At 43.5% G+C, this 26,438-nt stretch overlaps 1 protein-coding gene and 1 pseudogene across 1 annotated transcript in view; both read left to right on the forward strand.

Annotated features, from left to right (window-relative positions):
• Positions 1 to 476: 476 nt before the first annotated feature.
• On the forward strand, positions 477 to 16,296 carry LOC147465619 (uncharacterized; annotated as a pseudogene).
• A 3,204-nt stretch (positions 16,297 to 19,500) lies between these two features.
• LOC147465620 (uncharacterized) overlaps positions 19,501 to 26,438 on the forward strand; it is a 53,266-nt gene continuing 46,328 nt past the window's right edge. Inside the window, exons 1-3 of the mRNA XM_086520960.1 lie at positions 19,501 to 19,809; positions 19,911 to 20,879; positions 20,961 to 21,008. Of these exons, the coding sequence (XP_086377086.1) occupies positions 19,600 to 19,809; positions 19,911 to 20,879; positions 20,961 to 21,008 (1,227 nt within the window). The 5' untranslated portion in view covers positions 19,501 to 19,599. The remainder of the gene's footprint in view (positions 19,810 to 19,910; positions 20,880 to 20,960; positions 21,009 to 26,438) is intronic.

Consider the following 26,438-nt stretch of genomic DNA (forward strand, 5'->3'; position numbering starts at 1 on the left):
CTTAATCTCACTTCCTTTTCACATTCCCATCATGGCTCAAGCTTTTGCAATCCAGTCACCCCTAGTGTTACCAGCTAATCTCGCTCGCCGTGATGCACCAGTCATCCCATTCCCGACATTCCATGGGTCTCCCTTGGAAGATCATGTGGCTCACGTAAACAATCTGAAAATTGCTTGTTTGACGTCACATATTGTTGAGGAGGGACATGTAATGACTTATTTTAGCACCACACTTAAAGGGGAAGCTTCCTATTGGTTTTCCAAGCTGCAAGCAAATTCTATTCCTAGTTTTGCCGATTTCAAACAAAAATTTCTAGCCGCTTTTTGCAAGCCTCCAAAAATTTTCTCATTTTTTGAGCAATTGTGCTCCTTCAAGCAAAATTATCCTCATGAAAGCATTGAATAAATTTGCCAAGAGGTTCGGGAGTTTTATCGACCATTATACTCCCACCTTCCATGTTGATGCGCTTACCATCATGGGATCATTTCCTAGAGGGTTGCATCCTAGTCTTCACATTTTAGTGAGGGCTCAGGCTCCACAAGATTTGAATGTTGCTATCAAGTCTGTTGTTAATGTGGAGAGTTCCTATCGGTGTGCTTATGAACAACAACTAGTTGCGACTCCATCTCCATCTTATTACCCATGGCTAGCGCCACATTCTTTACCCATGACCACTCCTAGTTTATCTTTACCAGCTCCATCTTATGTACCCCAATTACAATCAACACCACCTCTTCAATTATCGCCCATTACGACACCCCAAATTCAAACTACACCATCACCTTTTTTGCTCCTGGCACCCACATCCGTTATTAACACCTCCTCTTCATCCACCTCTCCACATGCTTCACCTTTTGTGACTTATCCTTGGTCCACTGCTACCATTGCACCTTCCATACATCACAAGGGCGGGGATGGTTATGAGATCACTGCATCTAGTACAGGGGACTTGAAAGAAATGATGACTAATTATATTACCAATTGAATGAAAACATGAAAGCTATGACTCTAGATGTGAATTTTTTGAAGCATCAACAAAACATGTTATCTGCTCGTCGCTCTGAGCCTAATCCCACTAAGATTGTGTGTTGAGCTTGTTTTGTACCTGGCCATCTTTCCAAAGATTGTCCCACTATTATCTGCACTTATGAAAGATGTTTGGGTAGGGGTCACACTGAAGAAAGTTGTTATATTAAGATGCACCACTTGATGAATAGCAACTCTATAATACCACCCCCTGGCCCCATAACCATCGTAGCGGGAATGAGAGACCTCGAGGCCCTAGTTGCACACTTCTATAGAGGGAGTCTCCTAGTTCTCCGGCCATGGCTTCTTCTAGTTCGGCACCCACAACAACCAATAATCCATTAGTTACTATGATTGATTCTGTTGCATTGCATGTACACGCCATTACACAAAAGGGGAAAGGGAAATTTGTTGAGGAGGAGAGGGATCCTACACCTGTTGTTGCTACCCACCCACCCACCCGTGTCATTGTTCCGATTCCAGACCCTTCCCCCCAACCTCAACACGTGCGTACTCACCCTACCCCCAAGTAAGTTATTCTCTCCTATTCCTTCTTTTGACCTTGTTGCTGCTCTTAATCAAGTAGAGTTTACCATGTCCCTACCACAATACCTTCTCACTGCTACAGCTGGAAGCGTCGCGAGCCCTGCAAAATAGCAAATACAATATACTACAAGCCATGAAACGAACAAATCTGCATACCTCGAATCACACAACACATAATCCAAGTTGAACACGAGCAGAGAGAGAAAGAGAGCGTGATAGAACGAGAGAGCACGTGCAGGCGCACCTCCTAGAGCGGAGTGCTACACCGGCACGGCGAGATAGAAGAGGGAAGAGGAGAGAAGAAGTACACAGACACTGGGTGCAATCTCCCCCCGTGCAAGAGTGACCATTTCCCTCTTGCACGTTTTTTATTTATAGATTTCTTGAATGGTCAAATGTGAGTACAAACTGGCCGGCCGGTCATAAGTGGCCAAAGCTCATAAAAGAGCACTTGAATAATAAAATGTACAATGTATATACTTTCATTCGCATAGGCCTAGCTCAGTCTCAGTCTTTTCCATCTGTCAGCTGCAACAAATAATAAAATATCAATTCCATAACATACCTCTCCGTTGGAAAGCAACTGTCCTCAGTTGCGAAGATAGAAATCTGCAAACAATACTTGTCAAAAACAATGATTAGAAATTTGTATCAAATAGTAACAAAATTCATAAAATTAGACAATATTGCTTATGCATGCCGTCATCCACATACTACCTATTCTAGTGTCCCATACCACTAGAATAGGCAGTATATGTCATATCCTGATGAATCAGAATATCATTGGTCACACTCATCATTAATCTCATAATGTCAAGTCTCATCACATAAACACTGCCATAATAATCACCAGATACCAAATCCCAATCCAATTCCAATTCCACAGTATAAGTCCAAATCAAAATCACTTTCATTATGTACCCCGGGTAACAAAATCATACCAGTTGCAGTGGTGGCCAACCACTGCAGCATGATTTTGTGATCGGTGTTGCCTCATCCGGCGAGTCTACACCAATAAAACGTGCTGCCAAAATCGGCGAATCTGCACTAATGCTGCCTAAATCGGCGGATCTGTGTGGTTGTGACCAATGGACTAGACAAGGCATAAAGGAGAAAATAAAATTAGTTACTATGTTGACATCGCAGTGCAGTATATCAAGGCACTTACAAATTTTTGTGCACTATCCCAAAACATCATGGCTCACATGAGTAGTTGCAGGGCTTAGTGACAAATCATCTTTACAAAAAGTACTTGTAGTACAATTAGAAGCCATGATCGAAGCATTTGGAGTATTCAGTGAGCAGATAATGTAGAGAAATGAAATTTAAAAATAGGAGTGATGTATTTGAGATTCCATTTTATAAGTATTAGTGATGACATGAGAGATGTTGGGTTGCCTAATCTATAAAAGATTGTCGGTAAAGCAATTATGAAAAGGGGAGTGAGGTTAATGTACATACCTTGAGGGTACAGTGCATCAAAATTATATGAGCCAGTGTGTTTGTGGAGAGAGATATGACTGTAACTTGCATCTGAGGCGTGTCAAACAGATTTGTAGAAGCTAAGGAGAACTGCGACTATCAAACTTGCACCATAGTATAATTAAAAATTCCAAAATATGTTAATTTTGTGTTAGTAATTTGAAATAAAATAAAAGACTATGTTGTTTGTTGAGAATTTGATTCAAGATTAGTGTGTGATCACATATTAAGAACATACAGTGTTATCACTTCGATTCAACAATCGCAAAATAAATTAAATGAAGCTGGAACACAAATTAAAAGTTAGCCATAGCCCTGCGAAAATGGAAATGTGAGAAAATGTTGCAGTCCTAATGAAATAGCACAGATAGACAAAAACCACGAACAAGGCAAGAAAAAAAATGTAGGTAAGGAGATCTAATTCAATTTTATAGTGCAATGTGGGAGATAAAATTACATTGAGGACTGACAGACGTCTACGATGATTAACCGTGACTGATTGCACAAACAACCCAAAAGTAATTTGATCTTGAACTGCCTTTGCCTAGAAGCCTTTATTTATGACAAATTATTTGTGAGGTAGAGCTAGAATTAGGGATGAGAATATAGATTTTTGGTGCGTCAATATAGTCCCAACTCCCACTCACCCTCCATAGCGCCGTCATACCTAGCAAGGGAACTACACCAACTACCCTTCCTTTTCAGCTATGTATAGCGCCATCAATGGCAGCTGCCTCCTAGGAGGTTCAACATAATCTTTATCTCTTCTTTTATATATATATATATATATATATATATATATATATAATAAATAGACGGTATTGATGATGGTTAATAGGTAGATGACCTGATGCCGTGCGAAATTTAAAAAAAAACAAACAAATTACACTAGAGCTTGATATGTTTTAGCACCTTGTGGCCTAGGTAAGGCCAATCCTCACGAATGAGTTATGAGTAGGTCAATGGAGTTAGGGTTATACAAAAGCACAAGACGATAAAAGTGTACAAAGCCTTTTGATAATAAGTTGAGAATGGAAAAACCATTGGTAGTAAAGATATCTTAAATTAATCCTGGATTGGTTGAAAACAAGCGTTGCATCTGAACTGCAACTAGGGACGAGTATCCTAAAGCTATCAAGCTCATCTTCACCCTTGTACTGTGTTTCTGGTCACCATCACCGCCACCCACTATTGCTGTCTTTGACCACTCCGATCCACCCTTCTTATTCTCGTTTTCATCAAGCAATAATCACAGATCAAAGATTCATAAAGTAAATCGAGATGAACCTTCCCTTGGCAATGTCGAAGAGCCTACGATGGCTTCAAATAAGATGATGATACTTAGGAAGTGAGAGATACCCAAGTTAGATGGTGTCATGATGGGAACAGTGGGTTATGGTGTTGCAGCTATGGGTATACGCGTTAGCCGCATCGCACAAAGCGCAATCATAGTAGGAGGCACCCATAGTTGAGCACAATACAACACCAGTGGTGGTGTCATAAAGAATCTGTTGCACTTCATCGCCCATCATGTCGCCTTGATAATATGCTCTTGTCGAGACATCACACATGTCAGCGTAACTGCCTCGGCCAGATCCGGCCCATGTGCCGGCATTTGTAGAAGAGAAAGAGCTGATGAGGAGGATCGTCACCATGAGCACCTGTAGGACCCTCTAATTTACGTCCAAACTTGACCTATAATTGAGGGGTTTGCTATAAGGAGGCCTTAAGGCTGAATCCCACAGTGATGAAGTAGGGACGCAACTCTTAATGACTCGTGTGAGTATATAGGGTGAGCTTCAGAAATGATGCGGGGACTGTGTTGATAATGTACTTGAAGATGAATATCATGGAGAAGCTACGTGGGAACAGAACCCAGGAGGGCGCAACTAATGAGATACGGGGACCCACCTACCATACACAAGCCTAGCAACTGAATTGCTGGTGCAGTATCTCAGAGCATCAACAATGATAATAAGGACAGATGCCATGATGACGATGATGGCAGTGAGCAGCGGCCAGAGAAAATTGACTATCCCCAACTATGAGAGAGGGAGATACAGGTTGAGGAGAGAGAGGGAGAGAGAGAGAATTTAACTCGTGTGGAGACCGTTTGCCTGTTGCAGACGATCAAGGAGAGAGAGAAAGGTTGCCGCTTGTTGATTGCATGAGTATGGGGCTACTGTTGAGATGTCGAGCTCTACACCTTGAGCTAGCATCCACTACGGGTCTTGGCCGCTTACTGCATTTACTCACTGGCGCGTTAGGTGACCGACACGGAGGATCTCAGCCAGTGATTCTACAGCTGGACTACACTTATAGTGCCAGCCTAGTACGCTTCTAGCGAGTTCACACTTAGTGACCGCATGTACATATGTGCTACTTTTCAGCTTTAGCACTTAGTCATTTTGTACTCTCTTTTCTGTAAAGAAGAAGAAGAAGCTTTCCATCTCTGTGTGCTTTGTGCTTGTCTTGTGTAGCTCTCTTGCATCCTCATTCTTTACATGGTATCAGAGCCTGGTGCAGGCAAGAGAGGCTAAGAGAGCAAGAGCATCACAATCTCTTCGTTCGCAATCCACGACCAGATGCCGAAGGCGCCCCGCGCAGCGAAAAAAATTTTAGGGGTTTTTCGTCCAAGTTTCTGAACAGGTCTCCAAAGTGCAGTACACAGAGATTTACTGTACAAGTACAGTGGTTGTATGTACGCTTGATTGTGGACACTCGTTGAGTGTAGAAAGCGTTACAGGTACCACGATAGCAGGTTCAGCAGATTTGCAGGTTTTTGCAGATTGCAGCTATTTTGTCTTAGTGCTTCAAGATGTCTGACGGTTTCAGTCAGATTGTTACTGAGAAGCTTGAGAAAAATAACTACCCTGCATGGAAGTTCAGAATAACAAATTTCCTAAAAGGAAAAGGTCATTGGGACTATGTAGAAGGAGACAGTGAAAAGGAACCAGAGATTCCCGAGGCAAATGCTACAGCAGAACAAAGAAAAGCTTTGAGGGACTGGCAACAAGGCCAGAGCAAAGTGATGTATTGGCTTTCTATGAGCATCACAGATGGCATGATGGGCTATCTATAGGATGCTGAAACCCCCGCCATTGCATGGAGAAACTTAGGCAGAGTGTTCGAGGTGAACACCAAGGCCAGGAAGCTTCAACTAAAGTCGGAGCTAAATCAGGTTAAGAGGAACAACCTCTCAATCAATGATTATGCCTTGAAGATCAAGAGTATCATTGAGGCTCTTGGATCTATTAAAGTCTCAGTGGCAGACGATGACATTGTCCGTGCATGCTTGGATGGCCTAGGAGATGAGTATGTACATTTCAGGTCTTCCATGAATACAAGAGACGACATCCCCACGTTCCAAGATTTGATTTCTATGCTTATTCTTGAGGAGAAGAACCTTGACACATCTTCTTCTCATGGCAGAAATAATTCTGAACAGGCCTTCTATTCTAACTCCAACAGAGGTAGAGGTAGAGGTCGTGGTCGAGGCCCAAGGGGTTGCAGGGGCCAATTTTTGGAAGGTCAATCAAATCAAAACAATACAGGTGGTAGGGGAAACCAGTCTCAAGGCAGGGGGAGTCAAAGAGGTCGTGGTGCAGGATCAATTAGGCAGCAACATACTGCAGATAGCAGAGAATGTTGGACTTGTGGTGAAAGAGGTCACATGTCACGTGACTGTCCAAAGGGAAAAGCAAGTGGAAAGAGAGAACAGGGCAATTATGCATCTACTAGCAGAGATGCACATGACAGCAAAAACGAGCGCATGTTTGTTATACAACATGTAATGAATACAATGACTGCAGAGAATTCCACCCAAGATGATGTTTGGTATGTGGATTCAGGTGCCTCTAATCACATGACGTCTCGTGGAGAGTGGTTTAGAGATATGCGCAAACCAGATGTGTCAGGCTATGTGCAGACAGGAGATGACACAGCTCACCCCATTGCTCATGTAGGGGACATACCTCTAAATACGAAGAGTGGGAAATCAAAGTACTTAGCAGATGTACTTCATGTCCCAAACATTACAAAGAATCTTGTTTCTGTTGGACAAATGGTTGAGCAGGGTTTGCAGGTTCGCTTCAATCCAAATGGTTGTTATGTAGAAGATTTCTAGAATGGCTGTAAGCTGATCACAGAGGGCAAATGTGTGGGCAGAATGTTTACGCTGAATGTAGACATGCCTAAGGTAAAAGCTGCATTATTTGCACAGGGCACAGGTGTTGTGGCTGATGTTGACATTTGGCACAAACGCATTGGCCATGTCAATGAGCAAAGATTGCGTAGCATGCAATCAAAACAGATTGTAAAAGGTTTGCCCAAATTCAAGGTGGATGGTATGCATAAAGTGTGTGCAGCATGCCAGTTTGGAAAACAGTCAAAGGGCTCATTTCCACATGAGCGCAATGTATGTAAAAAGCCACTTGAGGTGGTGCACACAGATGTTTGGGGTCCAACCGATACTGCAAGTATACATGGTTGCAGGTATTATGTCTCTTTCATTGATGACCATACAAGGAAAGTATGGGTCTACTTTATGCGTAACAAAAGTGAAGTGTTTGGTCACTTTCAAGACTTCAAAGTCATGATTGAGAAGGAGACAGATATGCAAATCAAGATATTGAGGTCAGATGGAGGGGGAGAGTACTTCTCCAATGATTTTTCAGATTTTCTGCAAATGCATGGTATACGCAGGCAGTTTACATGCAGATATACTCCACAACAGAATGGGGTCGCAGAAAGGAAAAACAGGCACATTGCAGAGGTTGCACGTGCATTGATGAATGAGAAGAACATGCCTCATCATTTCTGGGCTGAAGCCGTAAATACAGCTGTGTACATTATGAACAGGACACCTACAGCTGCGGTGCATGATGTAACACCTGAGGAAAAGTTTACAGGTACAAAGCCTGATTTGGCACACTTGAAAGTGTTTGGCTGCATAGCTTACGTGCATGTACCAGATGAGTTGCGTAGGAAATTGGATCCTAAAGCAGAGAAATGTATTCTTGTGGGATATTCCCTTGAACAAAAGGGGTACAGGTGCTACAATCCTACTATACGAGAATTACGAGTGAGCAGAGATGTAGTCTTTGATGAGATGAGCAGCTGGTACAGTAATGCACATGGCACTATTGGGGCTGATGTAAAAGATGATGTGGTTGTACAAAATGTGAGGCCACAATCACAGGTTTTGAGTGAACCACAAGAGTCCTCTTCTCGTGGCTCTGTTGAGAAACCATGGAATGGTAGACTACGTACGTAGGTTACTCCACCAACAGGTACAGGGAATGTATCACGAAAAGGAAAGGAAAAGGTTGATGAACCTCCCTTTATGGATGATGCATCATCAAGTTTTTCACATGTAGACATGGATTCAGATGGTTCTGAACAAAGTCTTGATGAGGAATTTGGAATCCCGGCTGTCAGGACACCTGGTGTAAGGAAAGTACAAGAAGATGCTAGAGGGCAAAGGAGTGACCCAGGACCGCGCAGATCTAATAGAGTCAGAAATCCAGTTCAGAAATTGACTTATGATGGGTATCTAGCGCATCACCAAGCCTACATGGCTAAGGTGATACAGGATGTGGAGCCCACATGTTTTGAGGATGCAGTTGGAAATGTGCACTGGGATGATGCAATGAATGAAGAGATGGCTGCATTGGAAGCAAACGACACATGGGAGTTGGTGCCATTGCCAAGTGGCAAGAAAGCTATTGGCTGTAAATGGGTGTATAAAACCAAGCATAAGGCTGATGGTAACATTGAGCGTCACAAGGCAAGGCTGGTCGCAAAGGGTTATGCACAGACATATGGCATAGACTATGAGGAGACCTTTGCTCCAGTGGCAAAGATGACGACTGTGAGAGCTGTCAGTCAGTGGCTGCATCTAGAGGATGGATTATGCATCAAATGGATGTAAAGAATGCCTTCTTGAATGGTGAGTTGCAAGAGGAAGTGTATATGGATCAGCCACCTGGTTATGTCGATCCAGGTTACCCAGATTATGTATGCAGACTTCTCAAAGCTTTGTATGGTTTGAAGCAGCTAGAGCATGGTATGACAGGATTGCCAAGTATCTTGTCAGTATTGGTTTTAAGAGAGCTCATGCTGATCATTCACTCTATGTACGTGAGAGTGATTTGGGGATTGTGGCCATTACCATATATGTAGATGACCTTATTATTGTGGGTGACAATGCTATGGAGATTGACCATGTGAAGGGTCTTCTCAAACAGGAGTTTGAAATGAAATATTTGGGCGAGTTGTGCTACTTTCTTGGCATTGAGGTGGTCAGGACTCTAGAGGGTGTATGGCTGTCACAGAGACAGTATGCTTTGGACATGTTGTCAAAGTATGGTATGGCTGATTGTAAGCCAATTTCTATTCCCTTGGATGTGAATGCAAAGCTGAGGGCAGAGAAGGGTGATGTTGTTGAGGATGTCAATATGTACAGGAAGATTGTGGGTAGTCTAATCTACTTGACTATCACGAGGCCAGACTTGAGCTACACAGTAGGCTTGGAGAGTCAGTTCATGCAGCTTCCGAGGAAGCCACATTTGTATGGAGTACGACGCACACTTAGGTATGTGCAAGGGACTCTTGACTATGCATTGTTCTATGCAGCAGATGCACCATTAGCATTGTATGGGTATACAGATGCAGATTGGGCAGGTAGCATTGTTGATAGGAGATCTACGAGTGGCTTCATGTTCTCTTTTGGGAGTGCTACTGTTACTTGGAGCAATAAAAAGCAGCCTACGGTTGCTTTATCGAGCACAGAGGCCGAGTACAGAGGTGCAGCAGTTGCGGCGGGCGAGGTAGCTTGGCTACGCACATTACTTGAGGACTTGGGAGTGTAGGTGGACCAGCAGATTTTCATCCATTGTGACAACCTCAGCAGCATGCAGTTGGCTAGGAACCCAGTGTTCCATGCCAGGACCAAACACATAGAGGTCCATTACCACTACGTTCGAGAGCGAGTGTTGGCGGGCGACATCGACTTGGTCTACGTCAGCACAGAGGAGCAGATAGCGGATATCTTTACCAAGGCCCTCAGAGCTGAGAAGCTTCGACGTTTCCGGACTATGCTTGGACTCTGCGACATGCAGAGCTCGAGGGGGAGTGTTGAGATGTCGAGCTCTACACCTTGAGCTGGCATCCACTACGGGTCTTGGCCGCTTACGGCATTTACTCACTGGCGCGTTAGGTGACCGACACGGAGGATCTCAGCCAGTGATTCTACAGCTGGACTACACTTATAGTGCCAGCCTAGTACGCTTCTAGCGAGTTCACACTTAGTGACCGCATGTACATATGTGCTACTTTTCAGCTTTAGCACTTAGTCATTTTGTACTCTCTTTTCTGTAAAGAAGAAAAAGAAGCTTTCCATCTCTGTGTGCTTTGTGCTTGTCTTGTGTAGCTCTCTTGCATCCTCATTCTTTACAGCTACTGGGGGTCGAAAAAAAGGGGCTACGGCTAGTGGTGGGCGAAGAGGTTGGTGCACGATGGATTTTCCGTGGATAAGAGCTGCAACCCACTCGACTTCAAGGTAGGAGTGGTTGTCGGTTTGCATGGTGTGTGATGTAGGGGGGGGTTTGGTAAAAAGGCTGGGTCTGTGTGTGGCGTCGATATCATGGCAGCCGACGTAAGGGAGAGAGGCAATTGGTGCCAGTGAAAATTCTTGCTTGGGTTAGTTGTGAAGGCCAGTTGGTTGGTGGCAGTTTTCGAGAACCAAGAGTGTGTGTGTGTGTGTGTGTCTGTCTGTCGGCACACCTAGTATTCGATTGGTGGTTGTGGGCGCCATGCAGACGAGGAGACTGCTACAATTTGCGTTGAATGAACTGAGCAGAGCCGCCCCTTTTGTTGTATGGTGTGTATGGCCCATGATAGGCAGCTTGTAGGGAGTGAGCACAGAGAGAAAACTGGATGTCCACAAGTTTCTGATGGCTGCATGGGAGATAGAGAGAGAAGGTACGTCACAGCAGCGACTACAGATGTTGAGAAGAGGAGAGAGAGAGAGAGAGAGAGAGAGAGAGAGAGAGAGAGAGAGAGAGAGAGAGAGAGAGAGAGATTTACTGCGGCCCTTTGCATGTGGGCTGTTGGTGGGTGGAGAACTCAATAGGTGGGTGGGAGCGATAGTGAGTGGAGGAGGGTGACACTTGCAGCATGCCGAGGTTGAGACAGTTGGAGAAGGGTGGTTGGGGTGAGTGAGAGAAACTGGTGGTTAGCTAGCGATAGATAGAGAGAGAGAGAGAGAGTGGCGCTGCATGGGTAGGGACTGGGGGTTATGGTTGGGTAGCAAAGGCATGGGTCATCATTGCTAGTGTTGGTGACGACTAGGTCCGGGCTTACTGTCAGTAATGCTGCTGCCGGCGACTCTGATGACAACCGTTAGTTGGAGCCCATCAAATACTCATCAGATAGAGTATGGTGTATTACCATGTTAATAATATGCAATAACGTCCCTTCTCTGTTATCTATATTTTTCTTGTTATTTTAAAAGTGGCTATGGGATCGATCGTATGTGACTATGTGTAAGGATTTGGTACAACCTAAGAACACCCCTCTTTTGCTTCGCAAACATGTGCGGATTGGTCAGCCCTTTTTCCGCAAGTGTAACAAGAGTTGAGTTCATATCTTATCGAAAAGATCTTCGAGGTTTCTCTGTATTGTTCCTGAGACATGAAAAAATATGACCTAATTATTCTTCGCCTTATTACTCCCTTTTCTTCTAGTCATCCAATTAATCATCAAGCCTTCTTCTACTTGCTATGCTAATCCACCTTAAATAACCTTTAATTGAATTTATCTTTGTGCTATTCTACTCCTGTACAATTCTCCTACTCTTATCAATCACTAATATCATGATAATAAAGTAGAAATTATCTTTAATTATGAAGATCACTAATTGTATCATGCAATCAATGCTAATTGAAACAATTAATGGAGTCTAAAAACATTTTAAAAAAATACTTAGCTGTTCCTTGCTAAAATATTTAGTTTGGAGCGTAGCCCTTGCTCTGATACCACTGCTACAGCCGGAAGCGTCGCGGGCCCTGCAAAATAGCAAATACAATATACTACAAGTCATGAAACGAACAAATCTGCATACCTCGAATCACACAAAGCATAATCCAAGTTGTACACGAGCAGAGAGAGAAAGAGAGCGTGATAGAACGAGAGAGCACGTGCAGGCGCACCCCCTAGAGCAGAGTGCTACACCGGCACGGCGAGAGAGAAGAGGGAAGAGGAGAGAAGAAGTACACAGACACTGGGTGCAATCTCCCCCCCGTGCAAGAGTGACCATTTCCCTCTTGCACGTTTTTTATTTATAGATTTCTTGAATGGTCAAATGTGAGTACAAAGTGGCCGGCCGGTCATGAGTGGCCAAAGCTCATAAAAGAGCACTTGAATAATAAAATGTACAATGTATATACTTTCATTCGCATAGGCCTAGCTCGGTCCCAGTCTTTTCCACCTGTCAGCTGCAACAAATAATAAAATATCAATTCCATAACACTCACCTCCTTCTAGCCGTGCCCTTTTGAGGAGGTACTGCAGAGCTTTGGGTTCTTCCAAGGGGGTGAGTCCTATTCTTCTTGTTGTTTAGAAGGTGGATTCCCTTCTTGTTGAGCGCATGTCCCCGAGTGGAGAGCATGATCCACCAGCTCGTGATCCCACATACTATTGTTGATGGCTGGTCGGGCGTAAATGTTTTGAGTTACACCACCTTCATCCAGGGTTTGCCCATTAATGGCAGGCCGAACTGTAGAGATTGATTGTTATGTTTTGCAGCTTAGTCCGGGACTTGGATAGTATTCTCTTCTTTTGGGGAGACCTTGATATGGATGACTGACTGTGTTATTGATATCCCTAGAGGGCAACTGCTGCTGGGTAGAGGATCTTCTCGGGTGGTTGTGCCAACTTATCCTTCTTCTATTACGAGCCCTAGGGTTCCTTCAAAGATTGAGAGTGATGCAGATGATGACCGAAGTTCTACTTCTTCTTGTACACCCAGTTCTTATTGTATTTACCCTGATGCTATTGAGATTACCCTTGATGAGGATGAGACTCCACCTTTGGATAGAGAGGAAGACATTGTGAGGGTTCCTATAAAGGGGGAGGATAAAGTGGTTCTTTTGGGAGCTTCTTTAGAGTCACCATCAAGGGAGTAGGTTATTTGCTTATGTCGTGAGTATTAAGACATTTTTGCATGGGATTACACAGAGTTAAAAGGTTTCCCACCCGAGTTAGTTGTGCATCGCATTCCACTTAAGCCAGGTGTTGTTCCTGTTTGTCAACGTCAGCGGAGATTGCCATAGCATTATAGAGAGGGGGTCTATATGGAGATAAAAAAAACTTTTAGAGGCTGGGCTAATTTTTCCCGTGGATAACACTGAGTGGGTTTTCCCTATTGTTGTTGTACCCAAGAAAAATAAGCAGCTTCATATATGTGTTGATTATAAACAACTTAATAAGGCTACAATCAAAGACTACTATCCTTTGCCTTTTATTGATTAGATTTTAGATGCTTTAGCTGGGAGGGAGATTTATGGATGGGTTCTCGAGATACAACCAGATGGCCATAGATGATAAAGATAAGCTTAAAACCACTTTTACCACCATCTTTGGGACATTTGCATATCATGTCATTCCATTTGGGTTATGCAACGTTGGTGCATCATATTAAAATATATAAGCATGACAATTTTTGTGATGACCTGATTGACTTTCTCAAAATATTTATGGATGATATAGGCTTTGGGACCACTCGAGCGAATTTTCTTAAAGCCCTCCATTATGTGTTTCAAAAGTGTTGAGAGAAGTCCATTGCATTGAATGCTCGTAAGTGTGTGTTTGGAGTCTCCTATGATATTTTATTGGGACATCTTATTAGTGAACACAGGATAGCTATGGATGCTACAAAGGTTGAGGCCATCCTCCCCTTTCGTGCACCTACTACTGTTCGTAAGGTTAGAGGCATTTTATAAAAGATATGGCTCATCTTATTTTACCACTTAATACTCTTTTGAGGGTTGAGAAAAAGTTTATTTGGGGGACACCTCAAGAGACCTCCTTTTCGTCAAAACTGCATTTACTAAGGCTCCTATTCTTAAGCCACCCGATGCTTCCAAACCTTTTCATTTATTTTCCATTTGCTCGCATTATGTTTTATCTAGTTGCATTGCCCAACTTTATCATAAAAAATTGCATCCCGTTGCATATTATAGTCGCAAGCTTAAAGATACTGAGACACGCTATACTTGGGTAGAACGGGCTTGTTTCGGTATTACTGAGAGTGCTAGGAAGTTTCACACATATTTATCCACACAACACTCCATTATATACGTGTCTAAGGACTCATTACGCCTTATGATGAATAAGTTGGAGCCCCCTGAGCGTATTATGCGATGGCTTGTTGAGTTGCAAACCTTTGATTATGAGTTTAAATCCAAAATTCTGCACTGCAAAAGCTTGTTGATTGCTTGCTGATGTGTCTCCTTGTGGCGATGAGCCCATCGCACTTGAACCCAATTTGTTTTGCACTAAGCCTTCTCGAGAGTGGCATGACCAAATTGCTCATTATTTGTCTACTCTAAAATTTCCCCCAAACATGAGTAAGGCTGCAAAGAAAAGATTAGTTACCCATGCACAAAAGTTCTCTATTATTGATGGGTCTTTATATCAAAAGGGGTTTGAGGGCATTTATCGCCGTTGTATTACACAAGAAGAGATCCCTCATATTCTAAAAGAGTGTCATGATAGTGCATGTGGGGGACATTTCCCCAGGAAGTTGACTGCATTGAAGATCTTGAGAGCAGGGTATTCGTGGCCTAGTGTGTTTAAGAACTCGTTTGAGTGGTGTAAGAGATGTGATGTTTGCCAGAGAGCCACCCCCCTTGAGAATCGTTTGCACCCTAACAATCCTATTATGGCCACATTACCATTTGAGAAGTGGGGCATTGACTATGTATGGCCCATCACTCCTACATCTAAGCATGGGAAATCCTACATCATTGTTGCAACTAATTACTCGACAAAGTGATATGAGGCTAGAATGGTGAGGAGTGATGATGCATGCACTACTGCTGTTATTTATCATTTTGGGGCACCAATAGAACTTGTATTCGATAGGGGGACACACTTTTTAAAAGATGTTCTTGAGGATCTCAGGTCTCATCTTAACATTAGAAATGATAAAACCACCCCTTATAAGCCTTCTACGAATGGGCAAGTTGAGAGCACCAATAAGACTCTAGTAACTATTTTAAGAAAAACTATGGATGTGAATAATAGGGATTGGGATAAGAAACTACCAGCCACTGTGTGAGCGTATAACACTACTTTTAAGGAGGTAACATGTTTCCCTCCCTTCTCTCTCGTTTATAGTCAAGAGTGTGTGCTACCCATTGAGCATGAGCTTGCCACCTTGAGGTTCTTGCATGCACATTCCTTGCATTTGGAGGAGAGTTTGAAAGAGAGGTTGGGCACATTAGCACCTAGATGAGTGGAGATTGAGAGCTTATTTACATCAAGAGGTAGCAAAGAATCATCGAATAAAACAAAGAGCAAAGAAAGCTAAAACCTACACCTTTGAGGATGGGCAATTAGTTCTCTTATATGATGCACGCCATGAGTTGTTCCCCGGGAAGTTGATCCATGTGTGGTCCGGTCCTTTATCGTATTGTGAAGGTCTTTCCTGGGAACAAGGCACAACTTGCAGAAATGGATGGGACATGGTTTTCCACGAAAACCAATTTTGATAAAATTAAACCTTATTGGATGTGATCTTCTTCCTTGTTGTAGATGCTGTTGATGAGTCTTCTCTTTGGTCTCTCTACTTTGATGGAGCTTGTTGCGGCAAGGAGAAGGTTGGAAGTTGTGGTATTGTCATATACCCACCCAAGGGGGATGCTATTTTATTGGGAGTTCTTTTGGGCGATCAGTTGAGTAATAATATTGCAAAGTATCAAGCACTTTTGATTGGTTTGAGAGCACTACTTCTTTTGGGAGCAACAAATGCTCATATTTATGGAGATTTACAACTTGTCGTGCACCAGTTTCATGGCCACGCCCGCACCCTTCATCTTTTGATGCACTACTATAGCCTTTTAGCCCGTGACCTCTTCACCCATTTTATCTCTTCCACCCTTACCTTTTTGCCTCGTCAAGAGAACCGTGTTGTAGATTCCCTTGCTTTGATGGCCCTATCTGTATCTTTCACCTAAAATTTTGATAGTTTCTTGGTGACAGCCTCGTCTATTCATGATGACCCTTGGGATATGTTTCAAAATTTAAAATGCTTGGGATTAGAGGGGTTAGGTAATCATCTTAGGAGTTTGCAAACCACCCACCCTACCACTTTTGATTCCCTCATTTTATCTATGACTCGTAGATTTATTCACCTTTATGATATCACTTTCCTCACTATTGACCCTTGCCATTTACTTATGATTTTGTAGCCCAATGGATAAGGCACCGGTCTAACTGGAAATTATGGGTTCACACTAGTAGGCTAGTTTTCCCCGCAGGACGCCACTATTGCATTTTTTTTTGGGACAAATGCATCGTTTATAATGCAGTACCACTGCATGCATTTTTATTTGCACGTGTATTGCATTAGCACCGTGTTGCACTCGTTTGCATCATGGATGGCACCATCTACACTATTATTGCCTTAACTGATGCACTTAATCTTGGTCAAGGAAGGGTCGTCGTTTTGCAATTTTGGAGCACAAAGGAATTTTGAAGCCGATGATACTGCCAGATGGAATCGCAATCAAGTGCATTATCTCGTCAATCCAAAAATTTTGCACCAAAACGAGTTTTTGCTTACATTTAAGCGAATTTTTGGGTAGTCACTAAAGCTGTAAAGGTCTAAGGTTGAGCCTTTTTTAAAAAGAGCAAGGTTTACAAAAATGAAAGGGTGCATTGGGTTGGTGTCTGCTCGTGAAGGAGAAGAGGGGTAGGGGTTCCATTTGCAAGGGTCGACTGCTAATGAAGCAAGTTGTGAGCGTGTGTGTGTGTATGCTGTGAGCACCATTGCATTGTATGTGTGTGAGTGCATTCCTGTTTCCACAATTCAATAGATAGAACCTCCCTTCATTGCTTGTTGAGGTTGAAGGAAACGAGAGTAGAGAGGGAGAATTTACTATGTAGAGGAGAGTCGAAGAGAGAAAGCCTCTCTACAGGCTGTGAGGATTCGGGGAGAGAGAGAGAGAGAGAGAGAGAGAGAGAGAGAGAGAGAGAGAGAGAGAGAGAGAGAGAGAGAGAGAGAGAATCTCCCTCTGTATAAATCGGGGAGAGAGTGGTTTGCTTCGGGCTGCCGAGAGCTGGAATCGGGGAGAGAGTGGTTCCTTCCAAGCTGCCAAGAGCGAGATAGGGGGAGAGAAGAGCCTTGAGAGGGATGCCTTGAAAATAGGGAGAGAAAGAGGCTATGCCCTGCTATGAATCGGGGAGAAGGAGAGCTATGCAGGCCGCCGAGAGTGAGGAGGGAGAAAAGAAAGAGAACGAGAGCCTCTGTACAGTGCCAAGAGCGAGGAGAGAGAGAGAGAGAGACAGTTTGTCTTTCTGTAGACAATTATCTTAAGTTTTTTTAAAAAGTCAAATTGGTGAACTATTAAATTCCTCCAAGGGAGGCTTCCCATAAGAGAGAGAGAGAGAGAGAGAGAGAGAGAGAGAGAGAGAGAGAGAGAGAGAGAGAGAGAGAGAGAGACCTCCCGAGCGAGTTAAAAAAGGAATAAGGGAGAGAGGGAAGCACTTAAAGCTGGAACGAGAGAGAGAGAGAGAGAGAGAGAGAGAGAGAGAGAGAGAGAGAGAGAGAGAGAGAGAGAGAGAGAGAGAGAGATAGAACCTCCCGAGCGAGTTAAAAAAGGAATAAGGGAGAGAGGGAAGCACTTAAAGCTGGAACGAGAGAGAGAGAGGGAAGCACTTACTGTTGGAAAGAGAGAGAGAGAGAGAGAGAGAGAGAGAGAGAGAGAGAGAGAGAGAGAGAGAGAGAGAGAGAGAGAGAGAGAGAGAGAGAGAGAGATAATGAGGTTGAATTCAAACGGGAAGGGAGAGAGTGGTAGATTTCAAGTGCCACTACAAAGGTAGACATCGAAGCCGGGACTACCGTCAAACCTCAGAAGCGATGGCGCTACGACGATACCAAATCAAAGATTTTCTACCTCTAGCTATTTACACGCTTCACACACTTTTGCTCCCATATAGCACTCATAGCAACTTCCGTGAAAGTTTGTAAATTTATTAAAAATATTGAAGTTTTGTAAAATTCAACCTTCGAGGGTCGTGAGGGTCCCTCTGAGCCTCGCCATCAAGTTTCAACCTTCGACGCAGCAATTTCGAGCTAAATTTTCTTTCTCTCTCCCTCCATTTGTGGGATAAAAACAAAGCAATCATCTGTAAAAGCGGCTTGCGCTCATATATCATAATACAAACACAAATTTGTGCCTATTTCCATTGTGTCGGCTCATGTAATCATTCTCTACATCATTTTGTTATCAATCATCATCATATTCGTACTCAAACCGTGTTTGTCATTTGTGGGTGTTTATCTATACTCCAGCCACTCCAACGCTCCTTGGTAGCAGGCATCTAGCACTTCTTTTCTTTAGGTCCATTCTACCTTTCTCATTGGGATTTGGGGTTTCTATTGCACTTTCTATCCTATCTCTTGATTGGGTATGGGGGGGGTTTCTTTGGGTCTTTGTCCTCTTTGCCTTGCTCGTCCAGATATTTAACAGAGAAACAACAACTACTTTCTTTCCTTTGTATATGTGGCCGTGTAAGCTGAAGTCTTTGTCCTTATAGGTTTTTGCCGCGACACTTGTGTAGGACATTATGCAACAACTATTGTCACTTGGATGCGTGTCCATGACCCCCCCCCCCCCAAATATCCTTGGAAGGCAATTATCAAACGGACTAGTGCACTATGGATGAAGGTCATTCAATTTTCATCGTTTGACAAGTGTCCCCAAGCAAGCTTAAAAGTCTTGTGAATGAAAAGAAATCCGGGTCTTTTAAATGCTATTTTCTAAAGTTGCATTCACCTTTTTGGATTAAAAAGTGTACTCATGAGAGTTTGATCCCATGATGCAATATATTGATAAAGAGTCCTTTGTCGAAGGACTTCATAAAGATTTATTTAATTAATTTTTATGTTTATTAAATTTATTTTTTTTAATGAAAAATCACTAAAATATTTTTTTGTTTTTATTTTACTTCCTTTTCATTTTCTTTTGTTTCAAAATGTTGATATGCAATGTAAACCTCTCACATTATTTAAGTGGGGCCCTTTGTAATATAAAAATCAGTTGTGATTATATATGTATAGTAGATAATACATTTTATATTAAAACACAATAAAAATTCCCTTGTGATTGTTCGCATGTATTTAAGTTACTCTCCTTCATCTTCCCTTAAGTTAGCAAGCCTTCGTGTCTCCTCACCTTGTTTCACTCGTCTCTCAAACTAGTTTCTGGTTTTCATGCCCTGATGAAGTAGAGTTGACACCTGCAAACGAAAGGTTTATGGCGGGGAGCGGGTCGGCATATAACACAGAGGAAGGGAGCTCGGGATATTCGGAGTCTGATGACGAGGGCACCGACGATTATCGTCGAGGGGGCTATCATGCAGTGCGCTTGGGGGACACGTTCAAGAATGGGAGATATATGGTGCAGCGCAAGCTGGGATGGGGCCATTTCTCCACCGTCTGGCTTGCTTGGGATGTGCAATGCAAGGTACTATCCTTCTCGTCTCTCTCGATTCATCGTGCTTACTTCAGTGCAGGGTGCTCTGTCTCTCTCTGGTCGCATACTCATGCTTTCATCTTCCTCTGCAGCGTCATGTGGCATTAAAAATTCAAAAAAGTGCCCAGCATTACACAGAGGCTGCCATGGATGAAGTTTCCATTCTTAAGCAGATTGCAGAGGGGGATCCTGATGATACAAAGAGCGTGGTCAAACTACTAGATAATTTCAAGCACAGTGGGCCTAACGGACATCATGTGTGCATGGTTTTTGAATACTTGGGAGACAACCTCTTGACACTAGTTAAATGTTACAATTACAAGGGTCTCCCTCTTGAGATGGTCAAACAGATTTCTCACCATGTACTGGTAGGTTTGGACTATCTACATCGTCAACTCTCAATTATTCACACAGACTTAAAACCTGAGAATATCCTACTCCGATTCTCAATGGACCCAGAGAAAGACCCTCAGCTTACAAAGGAAGGTCCATTACTAAGCAATGGTATAGACAAGCTGGGGACTAGTGCAGAATGCAAGAACATAAAGATTGGAAGTACTGCTTCTGGATTAACAAAAAACCAGAAGAAGAAGCTAAAGCGCAAGGCAAAGAAAGCTAGCACGATTGTTCTAGAAAATGAAACAGAAAGGGATCAAGGCTGTCATCAGGAAAATGGACAGGGGGATGGTGATTCTAGCTATTCTGATGCAATCAGCGCACCGGCAAACAAAGAACAGAATGCCATCGATGGAATGGGAGAGAGCTCAGACGCTCGTCGACCTGAAAACTCATGCAAGAAAGGTGCCAACCCTTACTGTAAGAGACCCCTTACCTCTGATGATCTCCATTGCAAAATAGTGGACTTGGGTAATGCTTGCTGGACATACAAACAATTTACAAATGACATACAGACACGGCAGTACCGGTGTCCAGAGGTGTTGCTTGGAGCCAAGTATTCAACATCAGCTGATATGTGGTCATTTGCGTGTATAGTGTTTGAACTTGCAACTGGGGATTTTCTGTTTGATCCCCACAGTGGTGATGACTACGACCGAGATGAGGTATGATGTGATTGAGCATTGCATTCTATTTGCCAGCATAGCTACCACAATTTTTGTGACCAGCTCAATACTTTTGGCCAGGATCATCTAGCTTTGATGATGGAACTTCTGGGACGCATTCCAAAAAAGGTGAGTTTAAATTTTGAACAGGCACAAGATTGGAACACAATACATTCCTTGCTAGACATGAAGAGTATATCTTGTGTTTGATGAATCAAGAAGACAAGTCTCAGTAGATTGCAAAGGGTTTATTTAATTGTCATTGCAGTATTTATGTGCATTTTAGCTATTGCAATGAAAAGGAGTGCATGGAGCGTCTCTCTCTCTCTGTGGGAACACTCCTTTTCGCTTGCACATGTGAGTTAGGACTTTGAACATTCAAACATGAGAGCTTGCTGTTGGTGTGATGTTCAATAAACCCTGATATTATAATGAAATTTTATGTAAGGATTGAATCTGATGCGTTGGACCTTTGAACATTCAGGCATGAGAGAGGTTTGTGGGTGTGTCTAAGCGCTTTTGGGTAGGCTAGTTGATGATCATCTTCAGATGATGGTATTGTTAGAGTATACACCACTTTGCTCACATGGGCACTTAGGTTGCATTTGGTCCGGCCATGCATTTGGTCCTGGCCGGCTAGTTTTGGCCTGGCCACCTATTTTGTGCGGCTGCCCATTGGGGCCTCCCATTATTATCCGTCGTGGAGTTGTCGTGATGTTTGCCCGATCCAGCCTTGACCTCGACCCCAATGTATAGGCAGAGGCTATGGGACCTTTTCATATGATGCTGTATCTGCTTCTGGCGCCCTCCTCGAGGCTTGAGGAGTCGGGACATTGATGGTTGGGGGGCGCGGGGGGATCCTCTCCATTGCTCTTGGCGTGTTCTCTTTCTCTCTCTCTTCCGCACTTGTGCTCTCACAATGGTATCAGAGCTTCTAGTGCCCTTCCTTGAGGCTTGAGGTCATGGATGTTTACGTGGGGGGGGGGGGGGGGGGGGTCGGGACTCTGTGTGTGTGTGTGTGTGTGTGGCGCTTGTGCATTGGTGCTCTCTCACAATGGTATCAGAGCTTTAGGCGCTTGAAAGATCTTGGACGAGGGTGCTCATGTATGTGGTAGGTCTTCCCCTTGCATTTTTGGCAAATCCTATTTTGCGTTTTTACTCAAATCCTCTGCGATCCCTCCTCTTGAAGGTAGCGCTAGCCTCTTGCAGATCTTCATCGAGGAAACCCCCTACTTTTTTCTCCTCTGGCCTTTTCCCCTAATTTGCGGTTTTGGGAAGGATCAGGAATTTCAATTCCGGCTGATTTGTGTTTTTGGAGAAGGGGGGTAGCGCATTGGAGGATGCTACCTCTTGACAAAATACAATTTGATGAGTGTATTGGTGATTGTTTTAGCATATGGTAGCTTTAACTTTGGCTGGATCATCGATGGACATTCAATGCTTGGGAGATTTATTCATTCTAGTCCTTGTTCGGCAGATGCCTACTCTAGAGGGGTGGTGACTTGCGGATTGCTTTGGACACATTCGTGCATTCATTATGAGAGGACATACGAGATATGACCATGCTATTGGCTTATAGGACCGTGATGTTCCTAGAGAAGACACCTCCACTCTGGGTGGAGGTGTCTTCACAGTGGACCTTGTTTTCGTAGGTACTTTACCTATGGAGGGGCATTCTCTTGGCCTTATCGAGAGGATCTAGGATCACTTATTGGCCTTGTATTGGCCTTGATCTACAGATTGAAGTGCTTTGGACTTCTTTGGGGAGTTTACAAGCGAGATGCGGGGGATCAATCATGCTATTGTTAAAGTTTGTCACCCACCTCTTTGCTGGTCCCAATGGAGCCGCTTGTAACAGACTTGGACACTCCAAGTCAAGAATCAACCGCGACAGCACAAAATAACCACTTCAAAACAATTCACAGATCACAATAGATTTGCACTGGCCCGGCGGAGTTCCGTGCCTAGAGATATTGGCCCCAAAGACTGGCGCCCCTTTCGGTATTTCTTTTTATATTAATCAGATCAAAGTACAAGAGAGTGGCTAGGGTTTCACTCTCAGACTCTGCGTCCAGATGCTTTGAGAAGTGAGGCCCTCACCACTAATTTAAAGATTACAAGGGATGCCCAAAAGTAGAGCCCCAAAAGCTTTCTAGTTAAAAGCATAAGAGCTCAAAAGCTCTTCTCTCTCAAGCTCTTCTCTTTTTTTAATTAGAAAAAAAGCATTCTCTTCCTTTCTCTTGCGTAGAGTAAAAAGCAAGATTCGCGTCGCTCATCATTAAAAAAAGAAAATTTTTGCCTCCACGATTTTCGGAAATCAGGGTTTGTGGCAGAAATTAGGGTTTGCAGGTTTTTTAAGGGTTTCTGGCAGAAATTAGGGTTTTTGCTGTCCGCCACGTCATCACTTTGTGACATACCCCCCTCTTGAAAGCAATGTAATCGATTGCGATTACGCCTGCAAAACCGACAAAAGCCATAAACCGTCTTAGTAGACACTGATTGTTAGTACCTACGTACTAGGGACACACATCTAGCACATGTACCAAATCGACAGTCACATCACACGACATCACAGGACATCACCAGACATCACAGGACATCACATGACATTCAACATTCATTCGGATCTTAGACCATGATTTATCGGCAATGTAGCTATCAATCACATCTAGGTCCAATCGGGACCTCATCGATGTCCGATTGACTAACCCCTATTGCAACCATGTCTATTCGAGATCAATCAGACCAAAATGTTGCAGTCATTTCGTCTATCAGTTCCTGCACTCACAAGAAGTCAAGAACAAATCATATCATTATCAGGAATTCCATTTCATAAAGTCATCCAGCAGAATATTGTCAGCTCTCAGTATCCCTGAAGCTCAAAGAGACATCAGTGACTTTAGTATCAAAATCAAGGCATCTGTTGACAAAGGAGCGGAGTAACTCCCCTCTTGTGCATCCCACTGCACCAGATCTTCGGCCAAGCTGAATTTTTGGGTTCCGTTTGGAGTAGACTATGCTAAACCAAAACATCGAGGTAAAGTTTCACAATCCGAGGAGTATCTGCTAGGTCCTACTCCTCCATCCACTTCGCATCAAATGTAGGAAAGTTCTTGAACTTAACCAAGAACCGCCTTCGGACTTTACCTTTCTTCGTATCGTTATGTGCCAAAATCTGTTCAGGAACAAGGATCTCCTCCTTTTCTTCCACTTCGGGTTGCTCATCAGGCTCCCCATCATAAGGCACATCACCCTTAACAGGTTTCAAGAGACTCACATGCAATGCATTGTGACTCCTCCAAGTATCTGGCAGTTTCAATCGGAAGGAGACATCATTTATCTTGTCAGTGATCTGGAAAGGTCCGTAGTATTGCATACTAAGCTTTGGAAAAAGCCTCTCCTTTCCCTTTTTCTTTCGTAGGCGTGCCTTCTCAAAACGTAAAAGCACCCAATCATCCTCCTTCAATTTCAAGTCGCGACGATGGCGATCCGTTGCCTTTTTCTCTCGTTCTTGAGACTCCTGCAAAGTCTCGCGAACCTTGGCAAAAGCCGTATCCAAATCTCGCGAATATTCATCCTCTTCCAATATCTAATCTTTCGTGCTCAGGAAGGATGGAACCTTTGCAGTACTTTCAACACCGTATCCAAATCTCGCGAATATTCATCCGCTTCCAATATCTAATCTTTCGTGCTCAGGAAGGATGGAACCTTCGCAGTACTTTCAACAATCTCACATGGCGTCTTCCCCGTCGAAGAGTGTATCGTGTTATTGTAGGCAAATTCCACCAAAGGTAAGTTCTTTTCCCATTGAGTCTTCTGATCCGAGATACAAGACTTCAATAAATCTAAAATCACTGAATTGGCAATCTCAAATTGCTCGTCAGTCTGCAAGTGGATCGATGACGAGAACTGCAACTGCGTGCCAATGTTCTCCCAAATTGCCTTCCAAAACAAACTCATAAATCTGGGGTCTCTGTCTGAGACAATCGTCTCAGACGTGCCATGTAATCGGAAAATCATCGTGATCATTCTGTGTTCTCGGGAGATCAAAAACGAAATCCATTTCAATACTTTTCCAGGGGTGGGTGGGTATGGGTAAAGGCTTTAACAATCCCTGTGCCTTATGCCTGTCAAACTTGACCTTCTGGCATACCAAGCAACTGCGCACAAACTCTTCCACATCTTTCTTGAGTCTCGGCCAAAAGAAATATCTCTCTACCCCTTTCATGGTGGTAGCAATGCAGCGGTGACCCGTAAAAGGTGGACAGTGGCATTCAGTCATAACCTTTTCCCTCAACGGCTGTGTAACGCACAACATAGTCTTTTTCATCAAGTAACCTTCCCGAAGGGAGTATCCAGTTACTGTCTCCCCATCCCGTATCCGTGTGAAAATATCTACAAAATCTGTATCTGTGGCATATTGATCGACCATATCCTCGAAGCTCCTATGATGTATCGCGGAAATAGCCAGAACCAACGGTTTCCGTCGGTTTCTGAGACAAAGCATCTGCCACCACATTCTTTTGTCTCTGCACATGGACAATCTGGAAGTGGAATTGTGACAAGATGTTCGCCCACCGCATCTGCTTTTTCGAAAGCTGCTTCTGTGACAAGAAGTAGCGCAAACTCTGATAGTCTGTAAAGACAGTAAAATCCGCTCCGAGTAGGTAATGCCGCCACTGATTAAGAGCATGGATAACCGCCAAAAGCTCTTTCTCATAGATCTATGCTGTCATCTCCGGCCTAGAGAACAAACGGCTCTCGTAAGCTATGACATGGCCTTCTTGCATCAAGACCGCACCCAGACTATGACCACAAGCATCACAATATACTTAAAATGACTTCTGCAAGTCCGACAAAGTCAAATCTGGTCCTGTAGTCAATTTCTCTTTCAATGTCCGAAAGGTAGTCACCTCTGTGGGTCCCCACGAAAAAGGTACTCCTTTCTGTGTCAAGGTATGCAAAGGGGAAGCAACCTCTGCAAACTTTCGTATGAACCGCCTGTAGTACGAACACAATCCCAAGAAGCTTCTAACTTCATGGACATTCCTCAAATCGGGCCAATCATGGATAGTCTCTATCTTGGCCGGGTCCATTTGCACTCCTGCTGCTCACACAATGTGTCCCAAAAAGTGTATCTCTGGTAGGAAAAATCCACTTTTCTTTGCATTAATCACTAACGTGTGATCTCGTAATGCCTGAAAGACTTGAAGCAGATGATCTCTGTGTTTTGCCTCATTCTTGGAGAAAACAATGATGTCGTCAAAGAAAGTGCCAACAAATAGCCTGTACTCTCGAAAAAATCTTGTCCATCATCCGGTTAAATGTCGCAAGAGCATTGGTTAAGCCAAAAGGCATCACCAAAAACTCAAATAACCCAAAAGTCGTCCGAAAAGCTGTCTTGTAGACATCGCTCGGCGCTATCCTGATCTGATGATATCCACTCTTCAAGTCAATCCTGCTAAAGCACGAGGATCCCTGTAACCTGTCGAGTATATCATCGATCCTAGGAATCGAAAATCTGTCCTTGATGGTGATTTCGTTGAGAGTGCTATAATC

This window comes from Adiantum capillus-veneris, chromosome 1, assembly GCF_014529385.1.
Source record: "Adiantum capillus-veneris isolate H3 chromosome 1, ASM1452938v2, whole genome shotgun sequence".
NCBI lineage: Eukaryota > Viridiplantae > Streptophyta > Polypodiopsida > Polypodiales > Pteridaceae > Adiantum > Adiantum capillus-veneris.